This window comes from Prionailurus bengalensis, chromosome B1, assembly GCF_016509475.1.
Source record: "Prionailurus bengalensis isolate Pbe53 chromosome B1, Fcat_Pben_1.1_paternal_pri, whole genome shotgun sequence".
Taxonomy (NCBI): domain Eukaryota; kingdom Metazoa; phylum Chordata; class Mammalia; order Carnivora; family Felidae; genus Prionailurus; species Prionailurus bengalensis.
The window spans coordinates 40,629,143-40,647,179 of record NC_057344.1 but is presented as its reverse complement, the minus strand read 5'-3'; the positions used below and the strand labels follow the sequence as shown (position 1 = coordinate 40,647,179).

The window sequence follows — 18,037 nt, the reverse complement described above, 5'->3', positions numbered from 1 at the left end:
TTGTTTGTTTGTTTTAAAGTTTATTTATTTCGGGGCGCCTGGGTGGCTCAGTTGGTTAAGCATCCGACTTCGGCTCAGGTCATCATCTCGCGGCTTGTGAGTTCCGGCCCCAGGTCGGCTCTGTGCTGACAGCTCAGAGCCTAGAGCCTGCTTTGGAGTCTGTGTCTTCCTCTCTCTCTGCCCTCCCTCCCCGCCCCCACTGGTGCTCTGTCTCTGTCTCTCTCAAAAATAAATTTTAAAAAATTTATAGTTTATTTTGAGGGGGGCATGGGTGGCTCAGTCAGTTGAGTGTCCGACTTGCCCTCAGGTCATAATCTCCTGGTGAGTTTGAGCCCTGCATGGGGCTCTGTGCTGACAGCTTGGAGCCTGGAGCCTGCTTCGGATTCTGTGTCTCCCTCTCTCTGTGTCCGTCCCTTGTTTGCACTCTGTCTCTCTCTCTCTCAAAAATAAATAAACATTAAAAAATTAAAAAATATAAAGTTATTTTGAGAGAGACAAAGAGTTGGGGAGGGGCAGAGAGAAAGGGAGAGAGAGAATCCCAAGCAGCCATGGAGCTCGACACCACGCTCAAACTTACAAACCCCAAGATCAGGACCTGAGCTGAAACCAGAGTCAGGTGCTTAACCAACTGAGCAATCCAGGCGCCCCACAACTGTTTTTGTTTCATTAAAGAAAACGTCAATTTCATGTGATTCAACCTAATGTTGTCCACATTTTAAAGAAGAGTGGTTACCACCCCATGCTTGGAGTGGTTCAGTAATTGGCCCTAAAACCTCAAAGTAGTCAATAACAGCGTATTAGGATTCAAAATCCAGTTTACCTCCTTTTGAATTTCTTAGTATGCCCCTTTTAACCAAATAGTAAAGCTTGGGCCCAAGAACTAGCTGCTTGGGTTGGAATATCAGTTCATCCACTTACTGGCCTGTGACTTTGACATATTTTCCTCTCCCTGCATCAGTTTTCTCTTCCGTGTAATGGGGTTAACAATAATGCAGTTACTGTCCAATTTGTAGGATTGCCTTGAGGACTGAACGACGAATTCTAGGTACAGTTTAGACAGTGCCTGGCCCTTGGTAAGCACTCTATAAATGTGAGCTATTATCTTCATGTTTCCTTTAATAATTTTTTTCCTGCTTGAGTAAACCAACACACACACACACCTTTGTGTGATAATATAATTCCACAGAACCAAGAAACTTAATAGCAAAGACCTTATTTTATGTCAAGTAGGTAGGAGTTGAACCATAAACCTCAGCGCTGTGAGTTTCTCTCGCAATTTCCCTACATCACTGCGGCTGAAACTGCAGTTTCGTGTGAACACTACTAGATTTTCCCCCCTTTTTCTTTATTTTTTTCTTAAGCGGGTGGGGGGGGGGGGCTGTCATTTCCAGGGAGTACAGCTGCGATTTATCATTCTCGATACTGAGCCAAAAATCCTCCAGATAAGGGGGATGCAGCCTGAGGAGAGGAGGCCCGCGGCAATTCTTGTAAACACTCTCTAAATCAATCCTGGCGGGGGCGCGGGAAATTCCACCTAGTTAGAAGTCTAGGAAGCGTGTCAAGTTCACCCCAGGAGGGCTCCAGTGAGGAAATCCCCATCTCCCCAGTCCCAGAAACCGCTTCAGGTTAAAGTCACTGTCTAAAGAGGGCGCGGGCGTATTCGGGTTCATCTCAGGGCCGCTTTTATCTCAAGGAGCAATGCCTGTCTAAGTCCGACCGGGGCCGTCTAGAAGCCATATGCTGCCCCCCTTGAATTACTTGGGTCAGGGACCCGGGGTCCTGCCCGGTGGCGTGGCTTAGGACCCCGGGCAAGGGGCGTGGCCTAGGCTGGCGCCCCCCGCGGCGCCTTTAAGGGCGGGCCGCGGCCCACGTGCTCTGTGACGTCATAGCAGGAAGTGTTTGAGGAAGTCGCGCTGGGCTGGGAGGTTTAAGATTCCCGCATTTTAATGTCTTTGGGGAGGTGCCATAGCCCCCGGTTTTTTCACCTCAGCCCCGCCTCCCCCGCCCCGGGGAGCGGCTCCCCTGCCCTGCGTCCCTGACGACAGGTGAGTCCCTTGGGCGGCCGCGGGGACCCCCTGGTGCCACCTGCAGACCCTGCGTCTCCTCTGCAACGGCGAGCTGGCACCTCCCTCTTCATTGAGGCTGCTGAAGAAACTTCTGTCGAGTTTAAAAGTCGGGGTTTTCCGGTCGTAGAAGCCTTTCTCTTGTGCGGGTTGGACTTGGGAGGTCCAGAGCAGCCCTGGGCGGGGTGGGTACAGGTGGCCGCTTCGAGGTGGGTGGCTTTGGGAGAGAGCCGTGATTCAGTTGGACTGAGTGAAGACAACACGTGACCATGACCATGGGGAAACTCAGCAACAGATTCTGTCCCAGCCACCCTAAACAGAATGCGCGTGGGGCAGGGCGCCCCTTGCTGGAGTCCAGGCTGGGATGCCCTTTCGAGGTGGGGGTGGGGGTGGGGGGGCGGAGTATTCTCTCTTTCCAGTGACTTTCCTGCCTGTCTCCTTCTACAACAGCCCAGGTGGGGGGAGGGGGAAAGGTGAGAAAAACAAGTTTGCCACCAAAACCCCGAAATAAGCTAGACAACATGGTTTATTTATAAATGAAAACCAGCTCGTTTTTTTCTTCTCTCTTATTGAAGGGCAAGGGTATCTCTTACCTTCTCCCTCTCTTTGAGTTACATTTTTTCTTAACTTTAATCTTTTATCCCCCACACCAAATTGCTTACAGAGTTAGCACATCCTCAGTATGAGCTGGTCACCTTCGCTGCCAACCCAGACATGTGGGGCCTGGGAGATGAAAGAACGACTTGGGACAGGGGGATTTGGAAACGTCATTCGATGGCACAATCAGGTAGGGGCTCTGGAGCTGGGAAGAACCAAGGGTGACCAGGGGTAGGAGCTGGGGAAGACAGGCTGCCCTCAAATTGCCTCTCCCCAACACTGTGCTGGGTGGGAGAATGGGGCTCACCTTTGGTTATAGACTTGTTGAGTGAGAAAGGGGAACTGGGAAGGGGCTTCAGGGCTGCTGAGCTGACTCTAAGTGGTCTCCAAGCTTTACTGGCTATGCCCCCCAAATAAATAGTAAACATTTTAAGTTTTCACCTCCAATTATATATATTTTATTTTATTATTATTGTTTTTTAATATTTGTTTTTGAGAGAGAGAGAGAGACAGCACTAGTGGGGGAGGGGCAGAGAGAGAGACACAGAATCCCAAGCAGGCTCTGGGCTCTGAGCTGTCAGCCAGCACAGAGCTGGAGGTGAGGTTGGAACCCCTGAAGTGGGATGCTTAACCGACTGAGCCACCCAGGCGCCCCTCAATTATTATATATTTTAAATTAGGATCTGTGTTGCCATTATACTGTCATGTACTGATATGTTGTATACTAATATATTACGTGTTCTAAAACATACAAAAATAGAAAAAAATAGAAAAATTTAAAGGGATGAGCATAGTGAAATATACTTAAGTGTTTAAAAAATTAATTAGAAAAATTTTTTAATGTTTTTATTTTATTTTTGAGACAGAGGGAGACAGAGCATGAGTGGGGGAGGGACAGAGAGAGAGAGAGGGAGACACAGAATCTGAAACAGGCTCCGGGCTCTGAGCTGTCAGCACAGAGCCTTATGCGGGGCTCGAACCCACGAACCATGAAATCATGACCTGAGCCGAAGTCAGACGCTTAACTGACTGAGCCACCCAGGCGCCCCTAAAAAATTAATTTAAAACCATTTTAAATACGTATCAATTATGACATCTTCCCAATATTTGCAGTACTGCACAGCACACAGTATACAGATCCATATGAAAGAATTACCATTAGAGATAGTGGAGGAAAATCCATAATTCAAACAATTTTTAGAATTTTGAATTATTTGGACTAATTTCTTAAAAAAATTTTTTTTAAATGTTTTATTTATTTTTGAGACAGAGAGAGACAGAGCATGAGCAGGGGAGGGGCAGAGAGGGAGACACAGAATCCGAAGCAGGCTCTAGGCTCTGAGCTGTCAGCACAGAGCCTGACGCGGGGCTCAAACTCATGAACTGTGAGATCATGACCTGAGCCGAAGTCGGACACCTAACCAACTGAGCCACCCAGGCGCCCCTGGACTAATTTCTTTTTATTTATTTATTTATTTATTTATTATTTTTTTTTTTTTAAAGTTTATTTATTTTTTGGGGGACAGAGAGAGACAGAGCATGAACGGGGGAGGGGCAGAGAGAGAGGGAGACACAGAATCGGAAACAGGCTCCAGGCTCCGAGCCATCAGCCCAGAGCCTGACGCGGGGCTCGAACTCGCAGACCGCGAGATCGTGACCTGGCTGAAGTCGGACGCTTAACCGACTGCGCCACCCAGGCGCCCCGGACTAATTTCTTTTTAGATCTGATTCGATCCTTATCGTTTTTACTCCTTATGTGTCTGAAATTAGTTTCTCATAGAAGTGTTAGTTCTTCCATATTCCTGTTTGCTTATGCTGATGTTACATGTACTAAATAAAGTTCACTACAGGAATTTCTTTAGCCATTTGTCCATTTTATGAGAGTCATTTTATTGAAATTGGATAATATAATCCATAATCTACCTAAGCGGGGCACTTGGAACCTGCAGCATGCCTCCATAGGCCCCTGTCTGTACCATGTGTGATATGTGCGTGACCTCCTGAAAAATTATCTGAGAGTGCCATAAAGTTAATATCAGAAAAGCTTAACCAAAGCTTAACCAAAAGCTTAACCAAGTAGCTAAAATTAGCTTCCTGACCCCAAAATCAGACCTCTGAAGTCCTTGAAGGAGGGCACCTACTTTTTGATCAGGGGCTGCAGAGCACTTTTTTGGACCAAAGGAATGGCAAATTGTGCACCACTTCCCAGGAGCCTGCTGTGGCAGCCAGTGCGGGGGGGTGGGAGTGGGGGTCCTCAAGGCTACTGGCCAGCCATGTCAGAGCATCATTCCAGACAGCCACCCTCCTTTATCAGTAGTTGGAAGACATTCTAAACCCTGCCTGAGTCCTATCAGCTCTGAGTGGATGAAACGACCCGTGGAGGAATGTGGGGGGTCGGAGCTGGAGGGCAGAGTACAGTTCTGTAGGTGGTAATTTCCACATTCAACTAGGAAACCAGAATTCCAGCAAACCCTCTGGCTGAGGGGGCCTTAGAAACACAACTGGCTTGGGGCGCCTGCATGGCTCAGTCTGGTTAAGCATCCAACTTCAGCTCAGGTCATGATCTCATGGTTCACAAGTTTGAGCCCTGCATTGGGCTCTGTGCTGACAGCTCAGAGCCTGGGGCCTGCTTTGGATTCTGTGTCTCCCTCTCCCTCGCTGCCCCTCCCCCACTTGTACTCTTTCTCTCTCAAAAATAAATTTAAAAAAAGAATAAAAAAAAAAGAATCACAACTGGCTCAAATATATTCTGGTCTGAGTATAGCTACAGACTTAACATTACAACAGAAGACTCAGACTATTCCGTGGCCCACAGATACCTGGGCTGGGCTGCTCTCGACAGGCCAAGGCTTTTGGATTCTTGACTACAGCAAGTATCTCGCAGCAGCTGACCTAGAGACGTTTGGTTTCCCTCGAAAGGAGTTCTGTCCAGATGCGCCATGTGTCTGTCATCTCTAGCTCAAAATGGCCTCCATCTGCTCCATGAGTTTGGAAAGCTATTGTCAGTTGGAATTTGTTCCTGGCTTTATAGATATGGGCCTGAAAATGTGTAAATGTGTGTGTATGTGTATGGATTAGTCTTCTAAGATTACTACCTTCAAGTTCCTTCCCCTTTTCAAAAAATTAATTTGTTTTTCATTTTTACTTAATGTTTAATTGAAGTATAGTTGGCATACATTGTTATAATAGTTTTAGGTGTACAACATAGTGATTTGGTGATTCTGTACATTATACAGTGCTCACCATGATAAATATAGTTACCATCTGTCACCAAACAATGTTATCACAGTATTATTGACTATGTGTGTGTATATATATATATATATATATATATACAATGCTGTACTTTTCATCCCCAAGATTTATTGTACAACTGAAAGTTTGTATCTCTTACTCCCCTTCACCTATTTCACCCATCCCCCAACTCCTTCCCTCTGGCAACCACCAGTTTTCTGTGTTTATGAGTCTATTTCTCCTTTTTTTGTTTATTCGTTTTGTTTAGATTCCACATGGAGTGAAATCGTATGACCTTTCTTTCTTCTAACTTGTTTCACTTAGCATAATACCCTTTACATCCATCCACGTTGTCATGAATGGCAAGATTTCATTCTTTTTATGGCTGAGTAATATTCTTTATCCATTCCTCTATTGATGGAAACTTGGGTTGCTTCACTGTGTTGGCTGTTGTAAATAATTCTGCAATAAACACAGGGGTGCATTTTTAGTGTTTTCAAATTAGTGTTTTGTTTCCTTTGATTAAATACATAGCAGTAAAATTACTGGATCATAATAGTATTTCTATTTTTAAGTTTTTGAGGAACCTTCCTACTGTTTTCCACTGTGGCTGTACCAATTTACATTCCTACCAACAGTGCATGAGGGTTCCCTTTTTCCACATCTTTGTCAGCACCTGTTATTTATTGTCTTTTTGATGTTAGCCATTCTGACAGGTGTAAGATGCTATCTCATTGTGGTTTTGATTTGCATTTCCCTGATGATGAGTGATGTTGAACATCTTTTCATGCTTCTGTGGGTCATCTGTATGTCTTCTTCGGAAAAATGTTTTCACCTGTCTTCTGCCCATTTTTTTTTTAATTTTTTTTTTCAACGTTTCTTATTTATTTTTGGGACAGAGAGAGACAGAGTATGAACGGGGGAGGGGTAGAGAGAGAGGGAGACACAGAATCGGAAACAGGCTCCAGGCTCTGAGCCATCAGCCCAGAGCCTGACGCGGGGCTCGAACTCACAGACCGTGAGATCGTGACCTGGCTGAAGTCGGACGCTTAACCGACTGCGCCACCCAGACGCCCCTCTTCTGCCCATTTTTTAACGGGATTATTAAGCTTTTTGATGTTGACTTGTGTAAGTTCTTTTTACATTTTGGATATTCACCCCTTATTGAATATATCATTGGCAAATATCTTCTCCCTAGGTTGCCTTTTCATTTTGTTGATCATTGTTCTTTTTAAATTTATTTTTATTGTTCTTTGTTTTATAAAAGCCAAAGCCAAACTCCCCAGTCTACTGTTTGAGGCCTCTTCACAGTCTGGCCTTACCCTGTCTTTGTAGCATCACCTCCTCTTATTGGCTCCCAACAAGATGGTTGGCTGAGCCCTCTCTGGAATAGGCCTCTGTCTCCTGGACAGCTGTACATAATTCTGGCCATTCCTCCAGGATCAGCTCCAGACCACCTCCTCCATAAACTTGCCGCAGATTTATTCATGCAGTGGAAATTAGTTCTTCCATTGAATGCCTTCAGCTCCACTTGGGATGCTTCGTACACTGCCTCTTCGTCTGTGTGTAGGAATGTGTCTTGTCAAGGCTCTAAGTTCCTGGTCAGCCAGGGCCCTGTCTGGCTGTGGCTTTCTTTCAGTTCCCCCATAGCAATTTCTTTACATTATACATGTTTGGGGTGCATAAAATAATTCACTTTCTGTAAAGATCTTTTTGGAAAAGGGAAAGAGCCATTAATCAATAATTATAAATGTAAACTCCCGACTCTCATAGGTGTGACATGGGAGAGGGGCCCAGAGCAGTGCTACCTTATACCAGGGGGTGGGATCCGTCAGGAGGTTGGGGTAGGCTTCTTCAAGGAAGTGGCGCTTAAGCAGAGACCTGAATTATTGGTAGAAGTTAGCTGGGCTGAGAAAGTGGGAGGAGGGACCCAGGCAGAGGGAACAGCCTGTTCAGAACCCCTGTGAAGGGGGCAGATCTAGGCTAGCAGGTGGGACTGAAAGACCAGCATGACCAGAAGGGAGGACAAGGGGAGCCAGGTGCAAGGGAGGCTGGGGTGTAGATGGTGACAGTGAGATGTGCTTTTGTTTTTATCTGAAGGGCACCAGGAAGCTGTTGGAGGGGGCTCCACTCTGACTGGAAGGGGCCCAGGCAGTGGTGTGCTGGGACATCGGCTCTCTGAGAAAAACGTCCCAGTTCGTAGTGTTTACCAGTTTCCACAGGGTAACTACCCCTGCTGTGACTTGTTTCAAGCCACTGACAACTTAATAAGCAGGTCTCACTGAATTCCTTAATATTTAACAATCCACCCTCAGAAGAGCTGGTCCCAGGACACTACCGGCACTACCCTGTCACGTGGGGACACCAGTTAGGGGGCTTTTGGAGGAGTCCAGGTGAGAGAGTGGACTGGGCTGATGATGGTGGAGATGGAGAGAAGTGGGCAGATCTGAGAGCTGTGTGATGGGTAAAGTTGGCAGGACTTATCGGTGGAATACCAAGCGAGGGCCGAGGGGGTAGGAGGAGTCCACTCTCACAAATTCGTAGTGAGCCTGGCTCCATCCTGGAAGCTCTCCATTACCCTCCTGCGTGGATCTTCGGGTGGGGAAATCCTTAAGGCTGCTGTGGGCGCTCAGGAGGCTCTTTAGTTGATGACCATGAATAGTGTGTTCTCTGGTGGCTGCCCCTGTGTTCAGAGCCTCTCGAAGAAAGCCTCTGGGTAGGGTGGTTTTGATATTTAACTCCAGTCTGGTATAGTGATTACACTTTGCAGCCATGTACGTTTCCGCATACTCTGTATACTTTATCTTGTGTATAAAAGAGAGACTTTTTAGTTTATCACAAGAGAAATTGCATAAAAGAGTCTGTTGGTATCCCTAGTCACATATGTGATGCCTAATACTCAGACCCATCATTTATCGAGAACTTACCCTGTGGCAGCATTGGGCTAGGCATTTTACATGCTTTATCTCCTGTCCACACAATAGCCCTAAAGGTAGAACTGTTGCTTTTTTTTCCTAAAGTTTATTTATTTAAGTAATCTCTACACACAACGTGGGTCTTGAATTCATGACCCTGAGATCAAGAGTTGCATGCTCCTGTGACTGAGCCAGCAGGTGCCCCAAGAACTGTTGTCTTTATTCCTGTTTATTACTGAGAAAATTGAAGCACAAAGAGTTTAGGTCATTCACCTAAAGAGCCTAAGCTAGTAAGTGAAGGAGCTGAATCTGAACCTACATCTATTCAGTTCCCAGCCTCCTGCCTTCTCCACTGTGGCTTGTGGTGTTGCCATGGTGGGTGATCCAAGCCTAGGGACATTGTCAGTTCTCTACAATCAGTCTAAACCATTTTGAAATACTACAGGAAAAAACCCTCCTTTGGAGGACAACATGCATAAAGCTTTCTTGTTTAACAGAGAACTCTAAGATGAATTACTTCTTAGTGAGGAAGGGCAGTATATCAAATATTCCTACCCTTGTTTCCCTGAGTTTTTGGATTTTGTCACCAAACATGGGCATTGGCAGTCCTTGCTGTGTCTATACTCCTTGAGCCTCAGCTCGAGGGTCAGCACAAACCATTTATCAGTAGTCTAGAGAGGCTGATCTTTTCTTTTTTAAAATTTTTTTTTTCAACGTTTATTTATTTTTGGGACAGAGAGAGACAGAGCATGAACGGGCGAGGGGCAGAGAGAGAGGGAGACACAGAATCGGAAACAGGCTCCAGGCTCTGAGCCATCAGCCCAGAGCCCGACGCGGGGCTCAAACTCACGGACCGTGAGATCGTGACCTGGCTGAAGTCGGACGCTCAACCGACTGCGCCACCCAGGCGCCCCGAGGCTGATATTTTCAATAAGACCTTTGTTAAATACAGAGGAAGAAGAAAAAGAGATGACTGGAATGACCTGAGCCTGTAGCACTTATGGGACTAAAGGGGAAAAGCCACATGACTCCCAGTCACACATACCTGGGTTCCAGTCCTGGCTCTGTTACTTGCTGGCTTCATGACTTTGGGCCACAACTTCCCCCCATGGATTTTTGAGGATGCTAAGATATTGAGCTCCTTGGCTCTCAGTGTGTCTGGGCATGAAATAGGGCAGCTGCTCTCTGGAAGCATCTGGGGATGTCCCAGGGTGCCTTGTAAATATATTATCTGTGCACGTTGCTGGGAAAGAGACTGGGAAGTGCTACCTGGGGTCCCAAAGGATGCCTGTGAAGATGACATGAGGTAATGTACGCACTGGCTGTTATTAAAGATATAAAAGGTAAGGTGTTATTACCACGTTTATGAAGTAGTACTGCCTTTTACTTGTCTCCTCACTGGACAAGATTAAACTCACTTCAGCTTATGTGTGTGTTTTTGTTTTTTTAAGTTTATTTTTGAGAGAGAGACAGAGCGTGGTGGAGGGGCACAGAGAGAGGACAGAGGATTGGAAGTGGGCTCCGCACTGACAGTAGGCAGCCCAACTCAGGGCTCAAACCCACAAACAGCGAGATCATGACCCGAGCCGAAGTTGGATGCTCAACCACCTGAGCCACCCAGGTGCCCCTATGTGTGTGTATTGAAGTCTTAAAGACTTCAGTGAGTTCACTAAGAATTTATGGAGCAGTGACCTAAGCTCCATCAGGGGAAAAAAGAAATGACCTTGTCTTCAGTGTGCTTATGCTCTTATGGAGGAGGTAAAGTGAATACTTAGCAATATACTAAAGGAGTCTAAATATAAGCACCAAGTTGTGTAGAAAAAGTGGCTGCTATTTATTGAGAGTGTCCTGTGCCAGCTGTGCTAGATGCTTTATCCATATTATCTCTTGAATGCTCAGGGAAGAGGGAAGGCTTCTTGAGGAAATGGAACTTGAGCAGAATCTTGAAGGAGATAGACTGGAATAGTCTGAAAAGAAGACAAATCAAATAGGTAGAGTAACATCTACATGGGACCAGAGAAAGGAAATCATGCTACTTAATTGACTTAAGGCTCAGTCTGTATCAGACACTCCATCTTGTTTTGACTGAGGGATAGAGTCCTCTTCTTATGGATAAGACCTAGAAGCTTAAGTAATGGACTCAGTGTCACACATTTACCAGGTGAAGGATGAGGGAATTACACCTTGACTTGTCTCACCCCTCAAGCCCCTGTGGGTGAGTTTGGAGGCCACTATGTCCGTTGGGTGTTTACACCAAAGGGAATGGGTTGAACTCAGAACCTTCTCAGCATAGATGGGTCAGCATGGTTGAGTCAGGGCTGAAGCTGCAGCCAGACCTTTTAACTCTCAGGCCTGGGTTCTGTCCCTAGGATCTCTCTAGGCCTAGCTTTGTACTTTCTTTCTGAAGCATTCATCTTGGAGGGCAGGGCCTGAGAAGGAATGAGTTGGTTATTACTGATTACCCCCTCTTACCACAATGGCCTGTTGGATGGTTGCCATGGTAACAAGAGGCACCTTTCTGAGCTAAGGGTTTGAATGTACCCTTTGGCTTCCTGTGAGTTCCCCTAGTCATGAGAAGAAGGCTAACTTTGGGAAGCTGGGCCAGCTCCTGTATAGACTGGCCTTCAGCTCACTTGTACTGTCACACCTTTTGGTAGCTCTCAGCCATCTGAGGAAGTGCTTTCCTCCCCTTCACTTCATCCTACACCCCATTCTGCCACGTTTTATGTTTCCATGTGCACAAGATTCACAGACTTGAGGGACCTTAATAATAAACTGCATTCAGCATGGGTAACACTGTTGACACCTTTCTCCATTTTCTCAAAATACTAATCAATTTTAAATTTTGCCCTGAGGAATCCATTTACCAGAAGGTGGATGCTGACATGGTTTGGGCCAAGTCTGGTTTTCCACAGGACTGAGCTAAGACTCTAGAAAGCTCCAACCCAAATAAAGATAGTCATCCACTGCTCTTTGAGTTCCATTGCTAGTGAAGAACAAGCTTCCCAGGGTTTCAAAAATAGTATTTTTAGTCTGTTTCTAAACTGTTGAGTTGAATTTTGCTTTCTAGAACAGGTATGTTCTTAGCAACAGAAAGTCAGTCTGTTTTTTTGTCTCAAATGAAGTATAACACATAGAAAACTGGAATGTTTTAGAATACTGCTTAGAGGACCACTGTGTAAGAAAGTTTAAGTGTGTCTGTGTCTGTATGGGACATTCCCAAGCCTAGGAAGTTAGGATTTCCCCTGCCACCGTAGGGCTAAACTGAGCTGTCCACAAATAGAAACTGCATTCTGCTCTCTATGCCCAATTATTCCACAATGTGTTCAGTATTCATATTGCTAAGTTCACTGTCTAGTTTGAATTAGGATGTTGAGGCCAATGTCAAATCAAATCTTCAATCTTTAATATCAGTCTTCAATATCAAAATCTATTTCTGGACTCTGGGTCGGGTCAGGTGACAGTTGTGTGTTAGTTCCAATGTTTGTGTTGAACAGAAGACTGCAGTTATGTACAATTATCCAATGTATAGATAGGTTACCTGAAATGTTTTCTAAATCACTTAATCTGCCTTTGGGGTTTGATGTATTTATCAGTTTTATGAAGGAAGCATACTGTTTGTGGTAGGCAGAATAACCCCTCCTGAAGATGTCTGTGTCCTAATCCCCTGGACCTGTGAATATGGTAAGTTACCATGGCAAAGGGGAATTAAGGTTGCTGATGGGTTGACGTGATATGGGAAAATTATCCTGGATTATCCAGGTTATCCCAGTGTAATCACAGGGGGCTTAAAAGTGGAAGAGAGAGGCAGGAGAGTCAGTGGCAAAGTGATGCAATGTGAGAGTCAACTGGTCCTTGCTGGCTTTGAGGGTAGAGGGAGGGGCCAGGAGCCAAGGAATGCAGGCAACTTCTAGAAGCTAGAAAGGTCAAGGAAATTTATTCTCCCCTAAAGCTTCCAGAAAAGAGCACAACCCTGCTGACATCTTGATTTCAGCCCAGTGAGATGTGTGCCAGACTTGTGACCTCCAGAAGTGTAAGGATATAAATCTATGTTGTATTAAGCTGCTAAGTCCATGGCATTTTGTTGATAGTAGCAGTAAAAAAACTAAGTTCGTGGCAATTTGTTAATAGTAGCGCCTGGGTGGCTCAGTCAGTTAAATGTCCAACTTCGGCTCAGGTCATGATCTCACAGTTTGTGAGTTTGAGCCCTGCATCGGGCTCTGTGTGTCAGATTCTGTGTCTCCCTCTCTCTCTGCCCCTCCCCCACTCACACTCTGTCTCTGTCTCTCAAAAATAAATAAACGTTAAAAATTTTTTTTTTAAAAACTAACATGTTGCTCTGTATGTTGAAGTTAATATAGGTGCAGATCTTTAAATATCTTGAATTATTTATTATTTATTTTTAATATAATTTATTATCAAATTGGCTAATATACAGTATGTAAAGTGTGTTCTTGGTTTTTGGGGTAGATTGCCATGGTTCATTGCTTACATACAACACCCAGTGCTCATCCCAACAAGTGCCCTCCTCAATGCCCATCACCCATTTTCCCTCCCCACCCCCGCCATCCATTCTCAGTTTGTTCTCTGTATTTAAGAGTCTCTTATGGTTTGCCTCCCTCTGTTTGTAACTATTTTTTTCCCCTTCCCTTCCCCCATGGTCTTCTGTTAAGTTTCTCAAGATCCACATATGAGTGAAAACATGTGATATCTGCCCTTTTCTAACTGACTTATTTCACTCAGCATAATATCTTCCATTTCCATCCATGTTGCTGCAAATGGCATGATTTCATTCTTTCTCATTGCCATGTAGTATTCCATTGTATACATAAACCACATCTTCTTTATCCATTCATCAGTTGATGGACACTTAGGCTCTTTCCATAATTTGGCTATTGTTGAAAGCGCTGCTATAAACATTGGGGTACATGTATCCTTATGAATCAGCACTCCTGTATCCCTTGGGTGAATTGCTAGCAGTGTTATTGCTGGGTCATAGGGTAGATATATTTTTAATTTTTTGAGGGACCTCCACACTGTTTTCCAGAGCGGTTGCACAAGTTTGCATTCCCACCAACAGTGCAAGAGTGTTCCCATTTTTCCACACCCTCACCAGCATCTGTTGTTTCCTGAGTTGTTCATTTTAGCCACTCTGACTGGTGTGAGGTGGTATCTCAGCGTGGTTTTGATTTGTATTTTCCTGATGATGAGTGACATTGAGCATCTATTCATGTGTCTGTTGGCCATCTGGATGTCTTCTTTGGAGAAGTGTCTATTCATGTCTTCTGCCCATTTCTTCACTGGATTGTTTGTTTTTTGTGTGTTGAGTTTGATAAGTTCTTTGTAGATTTTGGATACTAACCCTTTATCTGATATGTCATTTGCAAATAAATGTCTTTTCCCATTCTGTCGGTTGCCTTTTAGTTTTGCTGATTGTTCCCTTTGCAGTGCAGAAACTTTTTATATTGATGAGGTCCCAATAGTTCATTTTTGCTTTTAATTCTCTTGCCTTTGGAGATATGTTGAGCAAGAAATTCCTGTGACTGAGGTCAAAGAGGTTGTTGCCTGATTTCTCCTCTAGGGTTTTGATGGTTTCCTGTCTCACATTTCGGTTTTTCATCCATTTTGAGTTTATTTTTGCGTATGGTGTAAGAAACTGGTCTAGTTTCATTCTTCTGCATGTTGCTGTCCAGTTCTCCCAGCACCATTTGCTAAAAAGACTGTCTTTTTTCCATTGGATACTCTTTCCTGCTTTGTCAAAAATTAGTTGGCCATACATTTGTAGGTTCAATTCTGGGTTCTCTATTCTATTCCATTGGTCTATGTGTCTGTTTTTTGACCCAGTACCATACTGTCTTGATGATTACAGCTTTGTTGTAGAGGCTAAAGTCTGGGATTGTGATGCCTACAGCTTTGGTTTTCTTCAATATTACTTTAGCTATTCGAGGGTCTTTTGTGGTTCCATAGAAATTTTAGGTTTGTTCTAGCTTTGAGAAGAATGCTGGTGCAATTTTGATTGGGATTGCATTGAATGTGTAGATTGCTTTGAGTAGTATTGACATTTTAACAATATTTATTCTTTCAATCCATGAGCATGGAATGTTTTTCCATTTCCTTGTGTCTTCTTCAATTTCCTTCATAAATTTTCCATTGTTTTCAGCATACAGATTTTTTACATATTTGGTTAGGTTTATTCCTAGGTATTTTATGGTGCAGTTGTAAATGGGATCAGTTTATTTCTCTTTCTGTTGCTTCATTATTGGTGTATAAAAATGCAACCGATTTCTGTACATTGATTTTGTACCCTGTGACTTTGCTGAATTCGTGTATCAGTTCTAGCGGTCTTTTGGTAGAGTCTTTTGGGTTTTTCATGTAGAGTATCATGTCGTCTGCGAAAAGTGAAAGTTTGATTTCTTCTTTGCCAATTTTGATGTCTTTTATTTCATTTGTTGTCTGCCTGCTGAGTCTAGGACTTCCAACACTATGTCAAACAACAGTGGTGAAACTGGACATCCCTGTCGTGTTCCTGATCTCAGGGGGAAAGCTCTCAGTTTTTCCCCATTGAGGATGATATTAGCTGTGAGCTTTTTATATATGGGTTTTATGATATTTAAGTATGTTCCTTCTATCCTGACTTTCTTGAGGGTTTTTATTAAAAAAGGATGTTGTATTTTGTCAAATGTGTTTTCTTCATCTATTGACAGGATCATATGGTTCTTATTCTTCCTTGTATTAATGTGGTGTATCACATTGATTGATTTGTGAATATTGCCCTGCAGCCCAGAAATGGATCCCACTTGATCATGGTGAATAATTCTTTTTATATGCTGTTGAATTTTATTTGCTAATATCTTGTTGAGAACTTTTACATCCATATTCATCAGGGATATTGGCCTATAGTTCTCCTTTTTTGTGGGGTCTCTGTCTGGTTTGGGAATCAAGGTAATGCTGGCTTCATATAATGAGTCTGGAAGTTTTCTTTCCATTTCTATTTTTTGGAACAGCTTGAGAAAGACCGGTATTAACTCTGCTTTAAATGTCTGGTAGAATTCCCCTGGGAAGCCATCTGACCCAGAACTCTTATTTGTTGGGAGATTTTTGATAACTGATTCCATTTCTTCACTAGTTACGGGTCTGTTCAAATTTTCTATTTCTTCCTGTTTGACTTTTGGTAGTGTGTGGGTGTCTGGGAATTTGTCCATTTCTTTCAGGTTGTCCAGTTTGTTGGCATATAACTTTTCATAGTATTCTCTGATAATTGCTCGTATTTCTGAGGGATTGGTTGTAATAAATCCATTTTCATTCATGATTTTATCTATTTGGGTCCTCTCTTCATTTTGAGAAGTCTGGCTAGGGGTTTATCAATTTTGTTTATTTTTTCAAAAAACCAACTCTTAGTTTCATTAATCTGTTCTATTGGGTTTGGGTTTTTTGTTTTTTTTTTTTTGTATTTTATATTGTTTATTTCTGCTCTGATCTTTATTATTTCTCTTCTTCTGCTGGCTTTGGGATTTCTTTGTTGTTCTGCTTCTTAGTTCCTTTAGGTGTGCTATTAGATTTTGTATTTGGGATTTTTTGTTTGTTTGTTTCTTGAGATAGTCCTGGATGGGCCTGGATTGCAATATATTTTCCTCTTAGGACTGCCTTTGTTGCATCCCAAAGGGTTTGGACTGTTGTGTTTTCATTTTCATTTGTTTCCATATATTTTTAAATTTCTTCTTTAATTGCCTGGTTGACCCATTTGTTCTTTAGTAAGATGTTTTTTACCCTCCATGCATTGGGAGGTTTTCCAAACTTTTTCCTTTGGTTGATTTCAGGTTTCATAGCATTGTGATCTGAAAGTGTGCATGGTATGATCTCAATTCTTTTATATTTATTGAGGGCTGTTTTGTGACCCAGTATGTATGTGATCTATCTTGGAGAATGTTCCATGTGCACTCGAGAAGAATGTGTATTCTGCTGCTTTGAGATGCAAAGTTCTAAATATATCTGTCAAGTCCATCTGGTCCAGTGTATCATTCAGGGCCATTGTTTCTTTATTTACTTTCTGTCTAGATGATCTGTCCATTGTTGTACATGGAGTATTAAATTTGCCTGCAATTACCACATTCTTACCAATAAGATTGCTTATGTTTGTGATTGTTTTATATATTTTGGTTCTTCCAAATACGGTGTATAAACATTTATAATTGTTAGCTTTTCTTGATGGATAGACCCTGTAATTATGATATAATGTCCTTCATCTCTTGTTTAAAATCTTTAGTTTAAAATCTAGTTTGTCTTACATAAGTGGCTATTCCACCTTTCTTTTGACTTCCAGTAGCATGATAGTTGGTTCTCCATCCCCTCACTTTCAATCTGAAGGTGTCCTCAGGTCTAAAATGGGTCTCTTGTAGACAGCAAATAGATGGGTCTTGTTTTTGTTTTTGTTTTTTTTTTTGTTTTGTTTTTTAAATCTATTCTGATACCCTCTGTCTTTTGATTAGAACATTTAGTCCATTTACATTCAGTGTTATTATTGAAAGATATGGATTAAGAGTCATTGTGTTATCTGTAGGTTTTATGCTTGTAGTGATGTCCCTGGTCCTTTGTGATCTTTGCAACATTCCATTCATAGAGTCCCCCTTAGGATCTCTTGTAGGGCTGATTTAGTGGTGATGAATTCCTTCAATTTTTGTTTGTCTGGGAAACCTTCATCCTTCCTTCTATTCTGAATGATAGGCTTGCTGGATAAAGGATTCTTGGCTGCATGTTTGTCCTATTCAGCACATTGAAAATTTCCTGCCTCTCCTGGCCTGTCAGTTTTCAGTAGATAGGTCTGCTACTCCCCTTATGTGTCTACCCTTGTAGGTTAAGGTCTGTTTATCCCTAAGCTACTTTCAAAATTCTCTCTTTCTCTTTGTATTTTGTCAGTTTCACTATGATATGTCATGTAGAAGATCAATTCAGTTATGTCTGAAGAGAGTTCTTTGTGCCTCCTGGATATCAATGTCTGTTTCCTTCCCCAAATTGGGGGAGTTCTCATCTATGATTTGTTCAAGTACACCTTCATCCCTTTTCTCTCACTTCTTCTGGCACTCCCATGATATGGATATTGTTCCATTTCATTGAATCACTCAGTTCTCTAATTCTCTCCTTGTGGTCCAGAATTTTTTATCTCTCTTTTTCTCAGCTTCATCTTTTTACATAATTTTATCTTCTATTACACTTAATCTCCCCTCTGCCTCT

At 43.1% G+C, this 18,037-nt stretch overlaps 1 protein-coding gene across 2 annotated transcripts in view; it reads left to right on the top strand.

The window, feature by feature from the left end:
• The first annotated feature begins 1,877 nt into the window (after window positions 1–1,877).
• Window positions 1,878–18,037, top strand: part of IKBKB (inhibitor of nuclear factor kappa B kinase subunit beta) — a 75,348-nt gene continuing 59,188 nt past the window's right edge. For both annotated transcript variants that reach the window (XM_043563098.1, XM_043563090.1), the window contains exons 1-2: window positions 1,878–2,045; window positions 2,728–2,850. In XM_043563098.1, coding sequence (XP_043419033.1) covers window positions 2,746–2,850 — 105 coding nt within the window. In that variant the 5' untranslated portion in view covers window positions 1,878–2,045; window positions 2,728–2,745. The remainder of the gene's footprint in view (window positions 2,046–2,727; window positions 2,851–18,037) is intronic.